The sequence below is a fragment of the Anser brachyrhynchus genome, assembly GCF_964034855.1.
Source record: "Anser brachyrhynchus genome assembly, chromosome: 2".
In the NCBI taxonomy this organism is placed as follows: Eukaryota; Metazoa; Chordata; class Aves; order Anseriformes; family Anatidae; genus Anser; species Anser brachyrhynchus.
The window spans coordinates 56,034,989-56,051,971 of NC_137695.1; the positions used below are offsets into that span (position 1 = coordinate 56,034,989).

A 16,983-nucleotide genomic window follows, 5' to 3' on the forward strand; every position below is an offset into this window, starting at 1 on the left:
AATAAAAGGAAAGTAAATGGATTATTCCAGGTTTTCTAATAGCAAATAATCTATATATTTAATATCAGATCTTTAGTTTTGGACCTGTGGGTATTGCCTAATCACTAGCCTTTTCTGAAAAGGCTTATACTGGCAGGGTGCTACATGACAGTACTATGACTGCATCACACCAACATTCAACTTCTTCAGGACTTTATGATATACATTATCGTAATATGTGTGCATAATTTTATTTAGGAAATACAAAAACCCTCAAAATTCAAAAGCTTAAATGAAGGTGGAATTGGTTGAGGGCTGCTGAAATATGAAAGTGAAGTTTTTATGAGTTTTTTTTTTTTTCTGTTTCATACTACAATTATACAGCAGCATAATCAGCTGAGATATGGTAGGATAAAACTTCAGAATAATAGGGCAACAATTGCTAGTTCCCAGAAGCTTATATACTGATGATTAGTATTACTAGATCCTACAGTTGCTGGGGAAAGGATGGCTTAAATATTTCTCATGTTCTACAGAGTATAAGGCCTTAAGCAGCATTGAATGCTAGAGCACAATTCACAAATGAATAGTAAATGTAATGACTATCTATACAGAAATGTGCATTGCTTTAACTTTGCAGGATACCTACCCCACTGCTTTTCTGTAACCACTGAGTTCCAGAATAACTATGTACAAAATTGTAACAAAAAGCAGGAGAATCATTTTTGGCAAGGAAGATACACGTAGAAATATTGCCAAGGTAAGAGTCCCCACTACACAGGAAAGGAAAGCATAGTGGGCTGTGTCACATGGAAGTTCATTCATCGTTTTATTTGTTCCACCAGGAGAAATTATAACTATTGAACTGCTGGAATTGGTATTCCAAATCCAAGGCATGCAGCCAACCTAGAAAAGATAGGAGAAGGGAAAAGGAAGAAAGTAAGTTAAATGTGAAATAAACAGAAATGCAGCTGCTGTGGGGACTGACAGTAGTTCATTTATAAATGGGAAGAAATTGATATGGAGTTCCCAGCCATCTCAATGCTATAATAAAATCTCCCTCCTTTTCCTTGAACGCTTTATTCAGTTTTAGATGGGAGACATGCTTTGTTCATTAGATGCCAGCAGGGCCAACTAATTGAAGTCAGGGACTAGCTGAATAGTTTCCCTCTCAGTGCTCAAAACCAAGAGATTCTCAAGCCAACATATACCTGAAAAGCTTATGAACTTCAGTAAACCTTGTATGTGGTTATTTGGGTTAGAAATGCTCTTGCACACAACCCAGAAATAAATGTGTTTGTTTATAAACTATGTAACCTTTATCAATCTAAATTAATCAAATATAAAATAAAAGATATTTTAATCTCTGATTGAAAAGCTAAGAATGAATAATATATTTTTTCCACCTCCGAGCTAATTTTGCTATCACATATGATTCAAATACAACATCTTGTCTTTATTTATCCATACCATTTCAGTTATCTGAGGAGCTCTATTTCCTCTCTTGGCTGGGGAAAAAAAAAAAAGTTTTGGTGCATTTCCCATGGTAAACATGAGGAAGTTTAATCAGATTCTTCCAAAGGCAATGTCATAGACAGATCTCTTTCAGACAAGGAAGGGAGGAATTGCTGGTAAACAGTGCAACTACCTAGAGCTCCAGACTTAACTGCACTCCAACATTCATCCCTTACTAAGGTAGAGGATTAGAGTTAACATAAACAGGCAGAGTGGGACTGTAGTGTGATACTGATTTTAACAGTCACTGCCTTGCCCTGTACTTAAGCTTCTCTTTTGAAGTGTGTTATTAGACCCTTTTATTTCATCCTGACCACTCACAATGAAATTTTATAGCATGTTGTAAAATAACTGACAATCTGAAAAGTTACTAAGCAATATATTTTACAGGGGGTTGTAGTAATTCAGAAAGATGAGACATAACAGATAAAATGTGAGTTAAACCCATAATGGTTAACATTATGAAATTATAGAGACTGAGGTGAAAAATCGATTCACTGTGATTTTGTTTGATGACCTTCTTGAAAAGGCTACTACAGTCATCTGAAAACACAGACTTGCATGAGGACTTTGTACATGATGTGCAATCCTTCCAGGAAAACATTATGTGCTCCATAACTAAGTGAAATCTCAACACCTAGCTTCTCTGCTAGCTGAGAATTCTGGAGGCATTATTTTGCAGGAACTAATGGTTTCTACTCATTAAACACTTCTCCTAAGCATTTCAGTGGTTACAGGCTCTTTCTGCTTCAATAAAGGGTAAAGCTATATTCATGACCTTTTGTAAGTTGTAATTGGATGACCCTTCTTGGAGGCCAGAACTAAATTCTAATCTGTCTTCCTCTACTGATGTTTGAGGCTGCTCTAGGTGTTACGAGCTCTGCATTTCATTTTCACCATCTGTAAGCGGTAAAAATGGCAATGGTTTCACTTGGTCAAACTAAGTATCAGGTGTATTGGGGCTGATTTACAAAGGTTCCAGCTGATATAATATTCTTCTAAATCCAAAAGTCAGACATACAGATGTCTTGCTGAGATGCTAGCTAGCCTACAGGCACTGCACATCTCTTCAGGCTTATAGGCACATTAGGAGTCTCATAAATGTCTGTGTGCTTTTATTCACACAGTTGATGTTAGAATTCCCAGAAATGTCTGAACATCAGGAAATCTTGGTACCTCTCACGAAATTGGATCAAAACAAGGGATCCTCTGCCTATTCAGTTCATTGGGGATCAAACTGATAGATTTTCTCAGGGGAGGTCCAGGGAAAAGTGAAAAAAAAAACCAAACAAACAAACAAAAAAAACATATAAAATAAGGGATGTGACATCTCAGTCAGTACTGTGAATTATGAAATCACTGTCTTCCTACTGCTTAGAACACATTGCCTAAATCCCAGAGAGAGGAAGGATTTGAGACATCTACCTCCTCATCATTTCCATTTGTGTTTAGCATGCCATTTTTGTGTGGATTCTTTTGCTTGGGTACCCCCAAGCATTAGCAGCCAAAATGGTAAAATTGAGTGCTGGGAATTCAACAAGGCAACTAAATGCCAAATACTTAGGTGTAAATTTAAATCCCATCTGACATTCAAGTCCACCATGTAGAACTAGCTGTAAAAGAAGCTCAATTTTCTGAAGTATTGAGCAAATTTGTATCATACAGGAGAAGCTTCAGTGGATCATATAATCAGCAGAGTTCAAATTATGGCAAAGGTCTTTAATTTTGAAGAAACATGCTCTGTGTGCATGAATAATCAAAAAAGTAGGAGTCCACCACACCGTAACATGGTATGTGTTTAATGGTATCTGTAACAGGTTATTCTTAAACAGAATATTAAATTAGGCAATATTTGATTTAAATACTCACCACACATCCTTGAGCCACAGAGTATATTAATATCACAATAAAAATACACAAAATGGTACGAATTTGTATTGTCAGGCACCCTGGAAAACACTAAGGAAGAGAAAAAAAGATTTATAGATAATCATTAAAAAAAAAAAAAAATTAAAACATGGGGTTGTTATTGTTTAGTAGACTTTTTACAGTGAACAAAGTGGTATGAGAATTTTTCCGGCAGCGTAAATTATGAAACAAGCATGCAGTTATAATTGTGTATATGTGTTTTAATGATAATTGCATTTGGGTGTAATACATTTGAAATTATTATTACGATATATTATTTCTCATTATAATTAAAACTCTTTGAAAGGTTAGTAGGCTGCCTGCTCCTAATGCAAACAATAATCTATGATGGCATTTGACTTTGTTCCCATGGGGAATATACCCAAAACACATTTTGCCTTGTAAATTATCAGCTACAAATAGTGATTCAAGAGAACATACTGTGGTAGCATGGAATCTTTCAGTGGTATTTGTGTCTTCTACTATAATAGTCATATTAAATGCCAGGGTAGTTTTAATTATAAGGACACATTTAAAATACTGAATTTGTCAGAGCAGAAAGAGCAGTAGAGAACAAAAATGTCTAGTGGAATGGCGTCTTGTGAATCTCTTGCTCATCTCCATTTTTACCCCGATTCCAACACTGAAGTATGAAGTGTTCACTGCTGTGGAGTATACATGAAATGAGTGACAAAAAGTGAGAGAGAAACAACAAGTCTGTTAGGGTGTAGTACTTAGGCTTGTTCCAGCCCTATTGGGCTTATGTGGCAAGGTATTTGATGGGCGGGGAGGAGTAGTGGCCTCTGTGAGAAGAGTCCAGAAGCTGCCTCACGTTAGATAAGAGCCAGTTCCAGCCAGCTCCGAAAGGGACCTACCGCTGTGGCCAGCTCTGAGCCAATGCATGACATTGGTTGCACCTCTGTGAGAGCAGATTTAAGAAAGAGAAAAAAAAAACAAAAAACAAAAAAAAACAAAAAACAACCTGCTGTGCAACAGCAGATGGGAGAGAGGAGTGAAAAACAACCCTGCAGACACCAAGGTCAGTGAACAAGGAGGTAAGGAGTTGCTTCAGTTGCCAGAGTACAAGTTCCCCAGCAGACCCTGCAGAAGCCCATGGTGGAGTAGGCTGTCCAACTGCTGCCTGTGGTGTACTACAGCAGAGCAGATCTCCATGCTGCAGCCCGTGGAGGACCCCATGCTGGAGCAGGTGGATACAGCCTGAAGGAAGCTGCAGCCCCTGGAGATTCCACTCAGGAGCAGACTTTGGGCCAGAACTGCAGCCCATGGAGGAGCAGGAGCAGGTGGTCTTGCAGGAGATGCAGTCCATGGGGACCCTAAGCAGTCCATTCCTGAAGGACTGCACCCTGTGGCATAGACCCATATTGGAGCAGTTCTTGAAGAACTGCAGCCTGTGAGAAGCCCATATAGGATCAGTTTGGGAAGGACTGTATGCCATGGGAAGGACCCCACATTGGAACAGAGGCAGAGACTGACCAGTAGAGTGGCAGATGATGAAGCATTATGGACTGACCACAGCCCCCATTCCCTGTTCACCTGTGCTGCTCAGGGGGAGGAAGTAGAAGAGTATGGATAGCAGTGGAAGGTGTTTTCAGTTTACTTTTAGTTTCTTAATAGCAATAGGCAATAAATAACGTTATTCTCCCCATACTGAGTCTGTTTTGCCTGTGACGGTAATTGGTGAGGGATCTCCTTGTCCTTATCTCAACCCTTGAGCTTTTTTTTCATCATGTTTTCTCACCCTGTTTTTTTTTGAGGAGAGGGAGTGAAAGATTGGTGTGGTGGAGCTTGGATAGCCCTCAGTGTGAAACCACCACATATAGAGATCCACTTTGTTTTCAGCAAAAGATGCTTTCCTTCTTTTCCCTTTGCACTGAGAACATTTGAGACATCTATTATCTAGGGGATCCACAATACTTATTTCAGACCATGGGACCTCCTCCAATGACTTCAAGGGGTAAAAATCAACTGTATGAAAGAATCAAATTTAAAGAGTGGGAACAATTCTGTGCCCCTTAAAAGGAGTGGGCTGAGACTGGATTTGGCTTAAGATCAAATGAAACAAGCAAAAACATAATTTTTGAATGAAAGTCACAGTTCCTGAATTAAAGATGTTCAACTCATCACCAACAGCAAAAGCATAGTTTCCAGCAGGCACTGTAGTACCCACAGAGGAGATTCTGTGGCCTCGGCACAACAGAAATTATGTATTGAAATGCTTTGCCTTCCTTTTACGTATGGAGAGATATTTCCTCTGTATGTGTGAACACAGAATTCAAAGTCTGATACGGTTATGGATGAATCAACTTCATTTGGGCTGCAAAACATGAGAATACAATGATTACAGAAAAAATAAAAACCCTGTGAGATCTGAGAGTACATGTTGGCTTTGGTGTGGATTCAGCACACATAAGCATAAATGGGGAACATTTGATGTAATATAAATAGTAAATTTGTATAAGAATAGGATGGGGTTGAGTTAATTAGTCACACCTTAATACAGTTTTAATCAGCATCAGTAAAATATTCTGGTATATCACCTTTAATAAAATAATGATCTTATTGCAGAACAAAAATCTTGAACTGTAAAAATCTCACATTGAAAAGCTGGGTCTCAAGGGGATATAGCAATGTCAAAAATTACAAGATGGAAGAAAAGATAGACTATTTCTGCATTCATTCATTATTATCATCTAATTTAGGTTGGAAGGGACCTCAGGAGGCCCATATGTGGATGCTGTATTCTAGAAGTGGTCTACTGAGTGCTGAGGAGGAGAGAGAATCACTTTGCATGACCTACTGTTCATATAACTGAGGGTACTGTTGGCTGCCTTTACTACCAGGGTGTACTGCTAGCTCATAGGCAGCTTGCTGTCTGCCATGAATTCAAGGACCATTTATAGAGAGCTGGTCAGTCAACAGACTGTCTCATTGCAGGAATTTTTTCCTTCTAAGGTGGCTGGATTTTGCATTTGTCCACACTGGATCTCATAAGGTTCCTCCTGTCAGCCCATTCCTACAGTCTATCCAGGTACCTCTTAATGGATGCCCTGCCTGTGTTTTGGCTGTTCCGTCCACTTTGGTGTCACCTTCAAACTCAACATGAGAATACTCCATGTCCTTCTCTAACTTGTTGATAAAAATTTTAAACAGAACAAGTCCCAGTATAGACCACTGTGGTACTCCACTTATTACTGCTTTCGAGGTAGAGTGTGACCTGTTAACCACTACTCTGAATCTGATCATCCAGACTGTTTACCCATCAAGTTGTCCACCCATCTCAATCAAAATCTATGCATACCTGAGGCAAGAAGTGTATTTTTATTCACACAAATAAAATACCTTTATAAAGATTTCATATAAAAGAAATATATAAATATATATATCATTAATTCAGTTTGCAATGGAATCACTTACAGTGGTCAAAACAGTAATAATAAAATGCTGGGAATTCCCATAGTCTGAAGATAATGCTGCACGGTTAGTAATGACAAAGCAAAACGCAGATTCAAAATCAGTGGGTCCTGACCCATTGCATAGACTTTTTTTTTTGTGTGTGTGTGTTATATATGTTATAATTGTTGACATGATAGGCTACTGGGTTAAAAAGGAAAATAAAACTTTAAAAGGTAATGTGTAAGATGTCTGAATGAAAGCTCTGACTGTCACATAAAAGCTTTATATTTCTGACTTTTGGTCATTTTGATATTTGCTCTTTCATCACAATAAAGCATTTTGGGTTTCATTTTCTTTGTTTTATTTGTGGGATTTTTATTAACTAAAGATGTACTGTCAGGTCTCCTAAATACTAGGTAACCAGTATAGTTCAACATTATTATAATGATTTTATGAGTGAGATGCTGAAGCATGAGGAAGTTGAGTTACTTGTCCAATGTAAAATAGCAAATAAATGCCAGAACACCAATTTACACAGAGTGCCCAGTTCATAATTCTATATTCATTATACATAGTATATTAGCTAACTTTTATTCATTATATGAGACAAAACTTCTCCACAAAATTTCAAACTGTTATATTCAGAATTTTTATATATTTTTATTTTTCTAATGCTGGATTTGGTCCCGTAAAATACTGGATCTCTAGAGGAACCAGGAGTAAGTTCAAATCCTGTGGACTGCTGGAACTAACCTTAAGTTTGTGCTGGTTCCAGGGAAATGACATAAAGAGGAGCAATTTCCTACAAACTCATCTGCATCTACTGTTCATACACAGAACAACATGTGTTAGACTACTGTGCCTTTATGAAACAAAAGAGATCATCAAAATTACTCCCATAAAATTGTGTAGGTTTATAAATAAAAATCTGCTCTGTACCAGATACTCTGCTAATATACTATTTATGTTTCCATGAAAACAATTTCCTTCCTCCTGCCAAAGGGCATATTTTCAACTAAAAAATTAGCGTGTGTTAATTACTGCTGATTAACTGTATGTTCTCTCCTAATTAATGTATTAAAAAATGGTTTAAACCACTAAAATTTTATTTCATCAGAAAATTAGTCTATAGATGCCTTATTCTGATCTGGCTGATCTTATTCTTGTCTACAACAGCTAAATGTCCTTCTTCATTATTACTGTTGTGAAAATGTAATGCAGGAGAATTAATAATTTCTAAAGGTTTTGAAAAAGCCAAAGGTTGCATGTGCTAAACATTGTATGTTATCAAAATGGTTGATGCTTTGACAAGAAAACTTTTGAAAACACAGGGGAAGTTAGCAGCACTTTATATTTAGATACCAATTGCAATGGAAGGTAAAATAGCATGCTTCATTGTCTGAAAAGAGAAAATGCCAGATGATAGCAGCCGTTCATCTGGGCACTGGAATGATTCAGCCAGTGATAGGAGCTCAGGGAAGATGTAGCAAAGAAGAAGAAAACCAAAAAAAATAGCATTAATGGTAACGAATGCTATACTGCTTCACCAGTTACTCATGGATAAAGGTCCACATTCAAGTGAAACACTTTGTATGATTTGGAGTGCCTAATATGTTACTTAGCAAAGAGCTTGAAAAGCACATAGATTTCAGACTCTGACGCTATCAAGTGTGTGTTGATGGCTTCATAGTCCAAAACACAAACAAAGCATAGCCAGTAAAAGAAGGAATGATAAAATATTCTTAAATCACTTACTTGTACTCGTGTCACATGTAGGTACATTATACAAGCGACTAGGAAGCATATGCAGAACACCAGGAGGACAAGGACTATGGTACTCCTAAAACCAAAATACAGTAAGAGTAAATCAACCCAACTTAGTAGTAGATATGAGAACAAACAGCACAGGCGTCCTTCTGAAATGGTGTTGGATGAGTGCTGGAGGATCTCTTCCCTCTCCCTTACTGTAAAGCTAACCATTGCAGGGAAAAACTCACAGTGAAATACACTTTTCTCAAGGATGAGAAATCAGTAAACATTTCTGTACATAGTACCCACTCTGACCACAGCAAGGAGATCAAATCATCTAAAAAATTCACCCTTACAGGGTGTCAGGAGAGACGCTTCCTAATTTTAGACTAATGCAGGATGACATGGAAAGTGGAGAGTGCAACCCAATTACTTGGCCTTGGCAGCTGTGTAACAGCTACCTGGTGCTTTTCCCTTCTAATCTCTCCTTCTCAAAGATTCTGAAATGAGAGGCCAGTCAAGTCTGTTACTTATCAAGTCAAATAAAATCAGAACGGACAAGTCAAATAAAATCAGAACGGACAGCACTCCCTTCTTCTGTTGACACAGAGCAACTCCCTTCTTTTGATTTTTTTCTCCAATGGTAAGAAAAATTTCAGCTTTTGCAAAGATGCTGTAGTAAGTCTTATAATTCTTAATCTTCCTTCTTCTGGTCTTTCGAAATAGGTGTGTTCTTCATGAGAAGAGAGATACAGGCCAAGAGCTTCCATCCTCCAGCAAGCCAGTGTTATTGGAACAGTACTTTATAGATGTGATCAACCTAGCAAAAATTAATCCACCAGAGCTGGTGCTTTGATTTATGTTCAAGTGCAGCTCGGCCCCATGCCAGCCATGGAACAAGGCCATATGACGGCAACATAACATGGTCTTCATACCTTCGTTTCTAGTCTTGTGAAAACAACATGTATGTTGCCCTTGACCATGAAAAATTTACGTTGTTTTCTTCTAACAGTAGAAGAAAAAGAGCACAATTCTGTTGTAAAACATCTCAACATTTGGTTTTGATTTGAAATACATATAAGAATTTATGTAAGAATTTATCAATACACAAACAGGGAAAATGCTGTGGCATAGTATGTTTATCCAGAACCAAGAAAGAACTCTAGATGCTGTCATAATGTGGATTCTGAATGCAAGTATTAATAAATAGCAGGCTCCCCTACATTTTAAGATAACTGTCTTGTATTTAGGATATAACATGCAAGATGGATTTAGGATGTAATATGCAAGAAGAAGATGCAGGGGACTGCAACAATGTCTTTCAAGGCAGCAACAGACAAGAAGTGCTGAGTGGGACCCTGACAGATATTTGGATTGGCACCAGTAAGAAAGGGTTACACTGCTGTTTTTGCTTTTGTTTTTGTTTATAATTCAACCCAGCATAAGATATCAACAAGGTTCATAATCAGGGCTTTTAGTGGTTATGCTGTATGTGTGCATCCATAACTGAACAGCTTAAGTCAACAGAAACATAGACTTTCTTCCACCAACCCCAACTGGGGATATAATTATGTCCTTAGCTGTTGTGCTGAGATGAATACAGAAATTGTGAAAATGTCAAGCCTATTGCATTTATGTTTTTATGCAGCAAGCGACTATCTTACAACAATTTCTTGTCTTTAGATTTTGAACTTCCTTCTTGGAATACTGTGATACATGTCAAACACCATTATTATCACATATCCCACTGTAGTAACACACGACACGTGTTCTCTTGGATTTTGCATTCCTAGTCATATTTACAAGTACTTTTGGCAACTGAGTAGCTTGGAGTTCTAAGTTTTGTGGAGAGGAGAAATTTTCTGATACTTCCAGAGTTTTAGTCTAGCTCATGGTTGCATTAGTGTCACAGTAAGGAAAGAGTCAGGCCAAACTAGTAGTTCTGCTGTCTAAAGCCACTGCTCACAGACACACTGAAAGAGAGAATTTGAGACTGTTCAGTAAGAGGCTTTTCTAACTGGTCCAGCGATGAACCAGTCCATTTTTCTGGCATGCAGTAGTGTACTGACTTGGGCTGGGATGTTAACTTTCCCTGCAGCAGCCCATACAGTGCTGTGCTCTGCACTCGTAGCTAAAACAGCAATGGTATCACACCAGTGTTGTGTCTGCTGCTGAGCAGTGCTGGCACAGCATCAGGACTCTCTCTAACCCCCCAGAAATGTGGGCAAAAATGTGAGAAAAGAAACATCACAAGGGCAGCTGACCTAAACCAAACAAAGGGATATTCCATATCATATGTCATACTCAGCAATAAAAGGTGGAAAAAGGAGGAAGAGGGGAGGGGTGGGCTCTCGTTGTGAAAACGTCTGTCCTCCTCCCGAACACCGGCTATGTGCGTTGAGGCCCTGCTTCTAGGACGTGGTCAAGCATCGCTCATTTGTGGGAAGTAGAGAGTAATTTCTTTCCTCTGCACTTCCACATAGCCTTTACTTGTTTTGTTTAGTTTTCCCTTTCCCCCTCCCTTTTCCCCTTTATTTTTTTCCCCTTTAGTTAAATTGTTAATTGTTTAGTTAAATTGTTTAGTTAAATTGTTTAATTAATAATTTTTCCTTAATTATTTTTTTTCCTTCCCTTTAATTAAATTATCCTTATCTCAACCTGTGAGTTGTTCTTTCCTTTACTTCTTCCCCTCCTCGTCTAAGGAGGGGGAGTGAGAGAGCAGTTGTGGTGTTCAGCTGCCTAGCACAGTAAAACCACCACAAGTAGTTATGTCTGGAGCTTCCGCATCTGTTATACGAGAGCTTAAGCTGAATATCTGTCCATCTGTTTTTAAGTGATTCCTACTTTTTGGAAATGTTAGCAACTACCATAGCACATGATTCTTGGAAACTCATTCTACTTTCAATGACACTAATGCTCTGTCTATTTTTGCTTTAAATTGCTATGTAATGCAGCTGGGCCTTACTTCAGAAGTAGGTGAAAGTGTTTTCAGCTGTGCTCCAGTCAGTCAACAGAGGTTGTTAGTCTGGAAACTACATGATTTTTGTAAGTGATTTTGAATTCTTCAGATGACAGGTATCACATTAAAAATTATATGGTGATGGTTATTATCAAAGTAAAAAAGATTACTCTCAAACTTTCAATTAGAAATAATAGAACCGTATAAGTATTGTTCTGACTAGAGATTTGTGAAAAGGAAAGATTGGATTTAAAAATGGACTTTCAAAACTATTACTCTGTGGCCAGTTCTATTTCCACTGAAATCCTAATAATTAGTAAAAGTGAGTGTAGCTTATTTTCAATGTTTAGATATTCTCATCTGAAAAAAAATAAAAATAATATTTTTTATAACTTGAAAACAATTACATCTACTTATAACTTGTAGATTTGAAAATGAAATCTAATCATTTTTTTCTTTAATAAGCATTTACGTAGAACTGGCAAAACTTGAATTAATCATTACATTATATCACTTAACAATAATTACCAACTCCCCCCCAGTATTTGGTTATATCTGTCTTAGTGCAGCCGAGACTGCAACTCAGGTAAGAATGTTTCCATAAAAATTTTGAAGTAGCTAGTTCAAAGCCAACACAAATTTAGAAAAGCTGCTGTAACATCTGTGTCTGCAGTGCAGAAATGCTTTAAATTAAAAAATCTTTAGCAGATTTTGGTGTTTTCAACTTCCAAATAAATCTTTCCACAAACAAAGAAAACAAAACAAAATAAAATAAAACATCAAAATGCAGAGAGACCAGGGAAGAAATTGTTTTAAATAAGATAGCAATGACGTTGAAATTTTGGATGCTCCATACCAGGAAGAGTTTAAGGCCGACTCTGGGCAATCTGGTCTAGCAGTAGGTGTCCTTGCCCATGGCAGGGGGGCTGGAATTAGATGAACTTCAAGGTCCCTGCCAGCCCAAGCCATTCAATGAATCTATGTCATGGATCATTTGGATAAACAGATAACAGTTAGTCTGAGGAAAGACCAACAGACAATCTCCTGTTTGAGAAGCTACTGGCCTCGGTGCTTATTTTCATTTCCAGAGACATGAATGTTTTGATTTTGTGCAGGATGCTTGAAGATGTTCAACTTTGAATTATAATAGCAGAAGACAGAAACTTACTGTGGTATTATTAAAAGGTAGACAAGGCCAAATAAGGCAGCTAGAATTAGTGAGAGGACTACAGCACTGGTGAAGTATTCATCCTGAAGCTGGTGGTACTGTTAGAAAAAGGAGGAAACAAAGACAGTGAGCATTTTATACAAACTCTGCCACCCACACTTAACCATTCTCAGCAAGAAAGAGCTATAACCTAAAATAGGACAAGTCTCTTCCCACTTTGCAAACATACAAATAATCATTGTTTAATTCTCACAAAAAATGGATGAGGCAGGTCTACGCAAGATCTTGCTTGATACCCTTCTTTCAGTTGTTTGTTGGCCTAGCTGTTTAGTTTTCAACCTGGAATTAGTCAAACCTGCATTAGACCCAGCATAAGTTTATTTTCTGGTACAAAAATGAGCCAGTCATTTTGAAGCAGGAGGAGGAAATCCTTCCTCCACCCATTGGTGCTGCCTTCAAGGAACATTGTCACCTCAAACACTCAGGATAGGACAATGATGGGTAGGCTGGAGGCAGGTGCTACTGGGAGACTAAGTTCAGTTTTCAGCAATTATTGTCCCTGATTCCAGCTACAGTTCCTTACAACAGAAAAGTCTTGTCAGAAAGATCAAAATTTCAACCTTATATACACCATAAAAAGCTAGAATTCACTTCTGTCAGTTAAACAGAGTAACACTAAATTTACACCAAAACACTCCCGACTAGGATGTGATTATAACCTCAGAAAGCAAGCAGTTCAGTAGAGATACACACATGCCAGTTCAAATCAAAGGAAATCGAAGCCAAGATTCCACATACTCTAACCCTGTAATGCTAGTATAGGAATAATATACTGCATCTTGCAAGCTACAGTATTTTCTCAGGGAACAGAGTTTACAGCATTTAGTTCAAGATTATAAAATATACATATTACTGTCATACTAGTTATTCTCATGTCTAATTTGAAACATATACAAGTGTGAAATACAGAGCAGCCTGGAAAAACACATTAATTGCATTTAACAAAATACAGACAAACAAATAAAAAGTCACTTCCAGGAAGTTTTGCATTTTTTAAACCTTGTGTTGCAATTTAAAGGAAAAAACAAACAAACAATCAAGAGCAAAGCTAAACATATGCAAGATAATTTTAAAGTTCTAAATATTCCCAAAAGATACCATACAGTTGAATTGAAACATTCCCTTCCTTCAGTAAACTTCACCTGCCATATGCAAAATAAAATTCTTACTTCAAAAGCAAACAAAATCAAATAACAAAGCACTATGGGAACCTGAAATCAAAGATAAAGCTCAAGACATTAAAAAAATAAAAAATGGGTCCAATGGGGCACACAGACGTCTGTCTTGAAATACTACTCACAAGGTATCTTAGACTATGATGTGACTTGCAGTGGAAAAATGAATTAAATGTTACCACCAAACTAATCCAAAACTGTATTACTTTTGCTTTTTTTTTTTTAAACAAATAAACCAAATGTTTCTGTTTTTTGAAACAAAACTATAATAATAATAATAATAATAAAAAAATACAAGGTAGGAACAAACAGTTCTACTTTGATAGCTCTTCCTCTATATGTATTTATGTGCTTCTGGAGGAAATCCACCACTTTCAGCACAGTTATACTGGTATGAAGTCATAACCTTGCCCAGAGATTTAAGCATTTCTTTGTTTTATAGGATGGATTTGATCAATCCACATCAGGCTACATATGCAGAGGGAAGCATCCTGCCTTCCATTAATGCCTTCCCATAGCCATTGAATCAGTAAGCAGCCACATCACCATAAGACAGCATAAGGAGCTTGATGAGTAGAAAGATACTGATCTTTCTTTTTATCCCTTCCAAGTGCTTCCATAGCAGGTGAAGATAATTTGGCCTTCTTAGCTAAAAGATAATCCATCAGATTATTTAAAGATAGTGAGTAGAATTTAAATATTGTCTAAAAAAAAAACACCAAAACAATGCTAGATGGCTCACAGTCAGTGAAATCAGTAAAAATAATTTAAAAAACCCTTACTTTATTTTCACGCTCAATTTGTTTATATTTCAGGGTAATGAAGTTCAAATCAGCCATCTCAGACTCAGTTTGCCGGGCCTCTATCAAACGGCTGATGTATCTGTTTACTCGAGTTCCAGGAGTGTTGTATACAACATTGGTAGAAAAAGAGGAACGATTCCTGAGTTTTTCAGAGGCTGTCCTTAAAGCTCTCCTCTGTAGCAGAAATTAAGAAAAAAGTGCAGACTTTTATTAACATTGACATTTATTGTGTTCATATTATCCCAAGGTCACAGTCAGTATGAGGAATTCATTAAGAAAAGCAACTACAAAAGATCTTTCTCAGTATGATTACCGTCTTTTAAAAACTCCTTAGGTGAAATCCTGATCTCTTTAGAATTGATGACAAAATTCCCACTGTGTTGCAGGATTTCAATCCTCATCAGAGAAATGTTCTTTACATACTCCCCTGAGACTTCTTTTCCACTGAAGAAATAAACAGTTTGATCCCAAAGTCACTTTACCTAGCAAAATCATTAGAAGTTTTATCTTAATGAAAGACACAGAGCCCTGCACATCTTGAAGACATGTCAGCCATGCTCTTCATGACACAAGCAAAGTCCTACTGGCCCAGACCATCCAGGTGTCAATATATATTTGGAAATAAAATTTTCCATTACTTCTTGCATGATGACCATATGTGACTTCAGAGGATCAGAAATCTCAGATTTTCCTATTTCTAACTCACCCAAGTGCTCTCTTGTTAAGATCTCTTTAGTATGCACTTTTAGGCCACTTGCACAACTGGATGGAGCAGTCTAATAAATTATCAGAGCTAAACTGCTCCTCACTGGGGTTAATACCTTCAAGGCTGACATAGCACAACAGGAAAGATGATCCCTCAAAGTCCTTGTCAGTGCAAAAGCTTTATTGCAGAGCATATCTGAAAGGAATTTTAGACAATGTGTCTCACAGGGAGAGTTTAGAACACTCACAGAAATGGTGAGCAGCATCTCAGCTACAATGGTGGTAACCTTCAGCTGAAGGCATTGTAATTCACACCACTATGGTTAGATCTGCACTAGTATGACTGTCCATGTGGCAGCACACACTGAAAGGATCAGGGCTTTCACAAAACAGACTTGTAACTTCATCATTTTTTAACATGGAGTGATAAAGATGTAGGCCAATCTTTCAAAACAAACAAACAAACAAACAAAAAAAACCACAACCCAGTCATATAACAATTAGCATGTTGAACAAGAAGAATAAGATATTGAACATTCTTTTCAGCTTAAAAGGGGTCAAGCCTCACTTCCCAAATGGGTTTTGACAGCCCAGCTCAGTAAAGTTGAACTTTTTAAATACAATTAATATATATATAATATATATAATGTAATATAACACATTATATTATATTACATTATATATATAAATTTATAATATTTATATATATATGTATTATCTAACATCTGCAGAGTTCAGGAAGACTATTCAACACGTTAGGAAATGATGAGTCTGCTCAGGGAAAAGGACTCCATTGGCTCAGTTTATAATCAATTGGGTCTGTCAGCAAGCTATTATAAATTTCTCTCTTCAGAGCAGTCAATACTAAATAGCCCACTCTTTAAAGGATATATTACAAAAATAAATCCTTCTAAACCAGACGGTAAAAAGAGGTGGTGCTCATTATTTAAGTAATTCTGTAGGAATGGCATTTTCCTGTCTTACTCCACAAAAAGTAGTTCTTGTAAGATCCTCATCATTGAACAAACAGTGGACTACAGCTGTAGTCCTGTTTTGTTGTCTTCGTATGTAGAGAGCAGTTTATTAAACAATTATGAAAATTGAAAAATATTTTATATAATAACAAATTGACACATTTTTCTTCAAACTATCAGATCTTATTACTTGTGAAATTGAATGTGGTGTAAGAACTAGCTATTTCATCATGAAAAATAACCTTATGGACATATGTGGATTGGAGCATTCAAATCCAATCCTCTGCTTTTAGTTAACCGTAATAGAAATCTTAATTTGAGAGTCATACAACTATTCTAAATATTTCTAACCATAAATTTGTTCTGTTGCAGAAGACCTTTCAAACAGGCCAAAATCTACCAGCTCTCCCACAAGTTTATATGGAAACTATGTGCTGTCAGGGAATATTGCCAGGAATTAACAGTTTTGCTGTTCATGAAGGTAAAAAGTTAACATATGCATTGCTTAAGGTGAGGCAAAAAATATATCTTCTGGAATTTTTAATAATCTGAATTTAAACCACAGGGATGAGCA

The 16,983-nt window shown here is 37.0% G+C and overlaps 1 protein-coding gene across 2 annotated transcripts in view; it reads right to left on the minus strand.

Moving 5' to 3' along the window:
* Positions 1–16,983, minus strand: part of ADCY1 (adenylate cyclase 1) — a 171,015-nt gene that overhangs the window by 23,446 nt on the left and 130,586 nt on the right. For both annotated transcript variants that reach the window (XM_080578211.1, XM_080578210.1), the window contains 5 exons: positions 14,710–14,904; positions 12,693–12,790; positions 8,572–8,656; positions 3,364–3,453; positions 629–885 (listed from right to left, as the gene is read on the minus strand). In XM_080578211.1, coding sequence (XP_080434337.1) covers positions 629–885; positions 3,364–3,453; positions 8,572–8,656; positions 12,693–12,790; positions 14,710–14,904 — 725 coding nt within the window. The remainder of the gene's footprint in view (positions 1–628; positions 886–3,363; positions 3,454–8,571; positions 8,657–12,692; positions 12,791–14,709; positions 14,905–16,983) is intronic.